This window comes from Mangifera indica, chromosome 17 (assembly GCF_011075055.1).
Source record: "Mangifera indica cultivar Alphonso chromosome 17, CATAS_Mindica_2.1, whole genome shotgun sequence".
Classification (NCBI taxonomy): domain Eukaryota; kingdom Viridiplantae; phylum Streptophyta; class Magnoliopsida; order Sapindales; family Anacardiaceae; genus Mangifera; species Mangifera indica.
Window position 1 is genome coordinate 4,020,463 of NC_058153.1, and position 6,882 is coordinate 4,027,344.

At 34.8% G+C, this 6,882-nt stretch overlaps 1 protein-coding gene across 2 annotated transcripts; it reads right to left on the reverse strand.

The window, feature by feature from the left end:
* Positions 1-856: 856 nt before the first annotated feature.
* On the reverse strand, positions 857-6,519 carry LOC123200792 (phospholipid:diacylglycerol acyltransferase 1-like). 2 transcript variants are annotated; one of them, XM_044616174.1, is made up of 7 exons: positions 5,809-6,519; positions 4,532-4,754; positions 4,149-4,432; positions 3,243-3,567; positions 2,551-2,810; positions 1,661-2,159; positions 857-1,438 (listed from the first exon to the last, which is right to left on the reverse strand). In XM_044616174.1, exons 1-6 carry the CDS (start codon positions 6,252-6,254, stop codon positions 1,676-1,678), a joined length of 2,022 nt encoding a protein of 673 aa, XP_044472109.1. In that variant the 5' UTR covers positions 6,255-6,519; the 3' UTR covers positions 857-1,438; positions 1,661-1,675. The 2 variants fall into 2 exon arrangements, with proteins under 2 accessions (XP_044472109.1, XP_044472110.1); XM_044616175.1 differs by having other exon boundaries at positions 5,825-5,961.
* Between the last annotated feature and the right edge of the window lie 363 nt (positions 6,520-6,882).

Here is a 6,882-nt window from a genome sequence, read left to right on the forward strand (position 1 = left end):
GTTTAGTTTTTGAAATTAATTAAATCCTTAACTTCCCTACCCTAAGGAGAAGAGAATAAAGGTTGTTTATCATTGGATGCCTATTTGAATAGAGTGCAATTATTATTATTATTATTATTTTAAGGTCAAAAGACTTTATCTCACCCAATGTTTTTGGAGTAATTTTAATTTTTTATCTATAAAATTTAAAAAAATTAAATACTAATATTTTTATTAAAATTACAAATGAAACCATCATTTAATTTATTAAATTATTTTATAAAAAACGTATTATACGATATTATATCATGTTTATATTGTTTAATCCTTCTTATTAACAAAAAAAAATATTGATTAAATGTAAAAAATTAAATATTATATTATCTCTAATTATTGCTATTTATAAAATTATATATTACTCCAAATTAACTAAATTTTAAAAGACATCAATACTCTCTTCTTACCTTTTCACTTTCACTCTCTCCTTCATTGCAGATCCAATTAATTCCATTAAGTTTGTAATGAGTTTGGCTTCAGAGTACAGGGTTTCTGTGGTTTTAAATTTGGGGACAGGGCATTTTTGGTGGATTTTGGTTTGAATGGAAGATAACAATAACGGGTAGAGTTTCCAAATTTGAATTATAGGTTTTTAAACGTGTAAAAGAATCAAATTATCATATTTAAAGTTTTTATGGGTTTGGGCAGACGACAGTTCTAGTGAGTTTTTGTTAAGTGGTTGACGATTTTGGTGGGTTTAGGTTTGGATGGTTGTGAGAATTAGGGCTAAAGTTTCTAACATTTAAATAAAAAAAGCTAAATTGTAAGTTTTTAATTTTTAGAAAAAGCAACTTGCCCCAAACTCAGAGCTGATACCCAGTCAACAGAACTATAGTTGTCAATTCTATTTCAACCCAGAAAGTAAAACTTTCCATCACTTTAACAACCAAAACAACTACTTCCTGGCCTCATGGGCCTCAGCGGGCCACCAGTTTCTTAAAATTTTAAGTCAATACCAGAACATAATCAACAAAATAACGCCTGTAAAAGGAAACGCTAGAATGGCAAAGCACAATCACAAATGCTATAAAGAACATCTCACTATAAATGAAACATTTACTAATCTCTAACTGAGTTTATTGACTATGTCTACTTTTAAACAAATAAATGGAATATCCAAAAATTCAAGCCACTTGGACGAGTACGTTAATGCGCCAAGGATAGTTGTTTACCTGACACCTGAGATGCAAATACCATGATTATGATTTGGTGATTCCAATAACAATGAAGTCTACAGGTAGATGACTGTACAAATCCTGATGCACTGGCTTCCGCTACTCTCTTCTGTTTCAATTGAGTTTCTGCTATGCCACCGAAAACACCACATTGATATAAGCACCAGTTCAGCATTCATCAGGAGTTCTGAATCATGCAGAATATTTGGGATTGATTTTGGTCATCACTGAAACAAAGTGTGGTAGGAAAACTAGGTTAATGACAAGACTAGCAAGCTACTAAAACAGAACCTTAAACTACAAATAAAACAACCAAACAAACAAGCATACAAATATCCTAGGCTCACTGATAATAAAGTTATTGCTTTCCAAAAGAGATCCATTTTAAGTATCCTAAGATCTGAGACAATAAATTACTCAAAAAATTTGGAGACAGTAGAAGTACTCACCCCATATGAATCTATCTACAGCTGTAAGTCAATCTTCTCGGACCATTTGAAAATATCTGAGTAAACTCGATCTCCACCCAAGTCTTCCCCAGTAGCACCAGCTGCTACTCTTAAAATGTCCTCAATCAATGCAAAGTTCCCCATTATATCAACATGAGCACCACTTTGGGTGCCTCGCCCCTCCAGAAGATTAGCTGGAGGAGCATGATCATACTCTCTTATGAAAGTATGAATGCCAGAAGGATTAAATCGTGTTTTCCCCCTCCATCCTTTTGCACTCATGAAGCCTGCGCTTAAAACAGGAACAGTTTCATCCCCGTTAACAGAAAAGACTCCACCTTTCAAACAAGAATCCTCAATTCCACCATCTGCAGAACTGTCTATCTGGAAGGGAATGTAGCACTCAGAAGTTGGAGTTAATTTGTAGACATATGCTCTTTCTGTGGGTACTCCAACTCCGTACATAGAATAAATCTCCATGCCTGGAGCATTTGGTAGCCTGAAAGAAAAGCACAGAAGATTAAGCATCCATATTAATGTACAAAGTGGAGAAACAATGACCTTAGTCTTAGTCAGCTGTCAGCCCAAAGAACTAAAGGTTCAAAGTTATTCACAGCCATAATAGTTTTAAATGAAGGACCTAATATAACTGTCACTGGTTTTGTCAGACAATGCAGGAAGAAAATTTTTAATTGAGAAAGGAAAAGAGAATTTCTGATCAGTTGAACATATGGCATCTACATCTGATAAGATGTATGCTCAGGTAATCAAATTCTTTAAAAACTAGTATATTAAATTTGTGAAACTACTAAAAAGATATCAGATTGGGCTAGATTTGTATAAACAGGAACAAAGAGCAGGGAATGATAAAGAAAAGTTGAATCTCTTACTTTGTCTCTAAGGGATTCGACCAGTACTTGTAGTGATTGTATTTTGGGTCATCCAAATTGTCAGCTATTCCATATGAAAATTGTTCACCTCCACGTGCCATCAACTTCGGAGCAACAAAATGTAATAGATCCAAAATTGATCCAGCTGTGTAGATTTTGTAATCTGCAGCAGCTTTAACACCCCCAACACCCATTTCATAGTACTCTGTCCATACATCACAACGCGTTTTGTTTGCAAGGTTACTACCCTTGACAGCACCCTGCCAATCAAGAAGTCATTAGTCATACAAGAATCCAATCAAGCAATTAAAAATAGAATTTACAATGTATGTGTAAGCACATTTGGGTACAATAAAACAATACACTTCCTCTCATAAGATTGGTGGAGGTTTCTAGCAGTTGAAACATGATTCCTTTTTCACGATTATAACATATTATATAGAAGCATTACTCTTTAGGAAACAAAATTTGAAACCAAAAAAAAAAAAAAGAATGAAGCAATTTGTTAATATACACTAGTAAAGTGGAATAGCATTGTGACTCACTCACCAACCATCCTGATTCCATAAGACAGGAAAGCTAAGAAATAAAATTCTGATTTCATTTAAAGCATGAGAAGAAAAGATTGTCCAGTTAGTTCAATTGGAATTCTTTTATTACATATAATACCAAATCAAAACTTACAACATTACCCTAAAATCTGTTCTCTCAAACTCAGAAGAATGTGCCTCAGCCACATCTTTCCCAAAAGAAATCAATCTTCCATAATTTACATTTTTTGTGCTAGAGAAATCCCCGTTTTCATTTTGGGCAGCAGTAAAAGTATCATTGTTCTTCAGCTTCTTGGCATTACAGTTATAGCCCCCTTCAGGTGACCAATCAAGACCACCCCATATAGTATCTCCACCTTTCGGGATCATTGACATGGTTGAATCCCATGTACGGGTCATCCGCATTATATGTTGTAAAGTTTGAAGACCAAACATGTCCTTATTCAAGACACCTGGTGCCAAAGCCCTGTTTTAGGATTAGCATTTCATCATGAGTTGAAAACAAATTTGGAAGAAAATATACATGTTTTAAGCATGAAAAATTAATTTAGGTCATGAGGTCAATGTATTAAACACTTAAGCTTGGCAAAGACATCAGGGTATCTTGGACAGAACTAGAGCATGATTTTAGATTTATCAAAAAATTTTGAAAATTTAAATTATTTCCAATGATTTTAAAGCAGACTAAGCAAGTTAAAATATGAGTTACAATGTAGTTGCATTTGACAAGAGTATATTCATAGATGAGATAACACGAAACAAAATGAAGAAAAACTATATGCTACTAATATGATTGAATACAAAAAGCTTTAATGCAAGCCTAGGCATAAGTTGGGCTTAGGGACTGCCACAGGTTGCAGTAGGTGTCCACATCAAAGTATAACGTTTTTACAGGATTCTTAGACAACACAGTTCCAGATACTAGAAGGTATAGCCCAGATCTCAACAGTTACCACTCAGCTAAAGAAAATAGAAGAGCTCAATAAGACAAGTCATTGCAAGATAATGAACAGAGCCTATACACATCATAATAGTTTAGAGGAATACCTGGCAACAGCAATATCTTTGGCTTCAATAGAAAATAGTCCGGCAACAGCCTTTGGAACGCCTAAAAAGGGTCCCCCAATGTTCATGACTGCCTTTATATGCTTAGCGCACCAATCTGATCCACCCCCACCACCCATTGGAGCTGGTGCCTCAACCCATTTCATAAAATGCAGAAAGTATAGGACACCCATTGAATGCGGAATAACCACCACCTTTTTCCCACCATTAGTAATTACCATGAGCTCGATGTTACTTTTTATCCTGCTTAAAGTCTGGTCCCTGACCTGACCAATTAGGTAAGCCATAAAGAATCACATAATACCAAGAGGGACTGTCTACAAATTACGTTTATTATTATTAAAGAATCCTACTCAAAACTGTACCTCAGTATTCTGAAATGACAATCTCCAGTCATATGCAGCCATGTACATGGTTTTCTCCTCATATCCAATGCGAGCCAAATTAGCTATCAAAACTGCCCAGACAAAGTAACCGGGAGCAAAGTAGTCAGCTGCCACTAATCCTGACACAGGCCTGACCCTTATACCAGAAGGGTCCAGCCCAGTTTCATTATCCAGTGACATGTGCTCAATCCAGCATAGTGGTCTGCAAAATCATAGAGAGAAACAAGAGAGAAGTAGAATTATAAATTGAACTGATATCTGTAAAACTTCTTGCAAAATTAAACCTGAGAAACAGTAATCAGAACCAACTGGGAAACATCAATCAAAAGCAGAAACTCTTGATCAAGTTATGAACTTACACAAATAGCAACACGCATAAAATATTTTCTTTCTCTTTAATAATGTTTTCAGTTTCATGCAAAAACTGAAACAATCTGAAATATCACCAGGTTGAAAGGTTGGCTAAATAACAAACACTTAAAAAAGAACTTAGGAAACTTTACTGCTTATGACCAATCGCATAGAGATCTCAAATTTCCTCAACAAACAATAGAGAAAAGAACAAAGGTCTTCTACAAATTAGTGTACCATGTGAAAGAGGGAATCCAAAAGTTAAGGGAGAATGAAAGCCAACAACAGGCAGAATGGAAATGCGTACATAAAATAAAGGATAATGAAATTGCTCCAAGGCACAAAATTCAACAAGCAAACAAGTGATGATGGGTACAATGAAATTAATCGAGAATGAAATCCCCAATAATGACCAAGAAATTGTTAAGTTAGTATCATAATTGGCACAATAACACTAACAATTAGAAATTTTCAAAAGCAAAGATTTCATTCTTCTGAAAAATGCAGCATATCACCAATGTCAAATGGTTGCAAATACTCTCCTCTAGGAATTATATGTTGTCAAACACTTAAATGAAAGCAGATACAACATCATCACTAATATTACACCAAAAAGTTCCTCTAGAACACTCCTAATGTATAAATCTTAGTTTTACTAATTTATCAACTGACAAAATAGTTCTTCAAGGCCAGTCAGCTTTCTCTAGAATAACAACCAAGTAATCGAATAATGAGAGATATCTACATATAAAAGCAGCGATCAAGGGAACAACTGAGTCCACTTACTTAAATATTAATATCTAACTTTATGCCCACATTGACCTGCCATAAGTAACCACACCTCACTCACTTAATAGCTTCCTAAATAAGCGATTCCCAGAACACACGGCAAAAAAACAAATTACCTTTTATACAACTCACCAAATGTGCCACCCCAAAGTCGCTTTCTAAACAAGCCTTCAGCGCACTGGTGGCCCTCCCACAACTCGAGACCGCCTGTCACAATCCCAGGAACAAACACAATGGGGTGCTTAGCTCTCAAGCCCTCCTTCCACAACTTGAGGCCCGGCGGGTCCGGTAACGGCCCCGTTATAGCCTCCGTTACGTACTGTGGTAACGATGCCGGCATGGCGTTGTATAAAAAGAGTAAAAGCCACCAAGCCAGACATACGCAGCCAATGAACCAGCAACAGCTATCAAGACAAGACCATTTTCTATTTCTCTGTTCGTCTCCTTTCGTTTTTGATTCGTCGTCTCCGTTTCTCTTCGATTTTTCGCGTTTATCATGATAAGAATCCGAGTTTTGCGACCTTGAAGTATCTGAACCTTTTCTGTGTCTAAGAAACGGCATCGCTTCATGAAAAGCTTTCAGAGATCTATAATTGCTTCATTATTAATTAGTCTGTTTTCGAAGGGTGGATTGATTATTTTCAGATCTGCGGCGTAGGTTCTGGAAGAAGGCGGTGGAAACGGTGTGAAAGAGGAAAGGAGGAGAGGAGGTGACGTTCTGTTCGAAGTTGGGAAAGAAAACAAAAAGCCCGTGATGTTGTGCATCTGTGTGCAAGGCCGTGAGGTCGGAGTCAGACCGCCATTCAAACGATTTACGTAAAATGTGTTTAACACATAAAATTTTATTTTTTATAAAAGGCGAAATACTATTTTCCACGCAGGCTTAACGGATCGATAATTTTCGTCTATTAAATTTAAAATTTTATTTATTTATTAAATTTATTAATAAAAACTATTAAATTTTATAAAATTATAACAAAAATTAAAAAATTTTAAACTAAATAATTATTTGCTTTCAAAATTTTATTAAACAATATTTTAACTTAATTGATATTAATTTTAATTAAAAATAATAAAAAATTTTATTTATATAAAGATAGATAAGAGTGTTAATAAAATATAATTGTATATTTGAAGATAAACTATAATTTTTTAAAATATTAACGATATTTTAAGTAAATTTTAATATT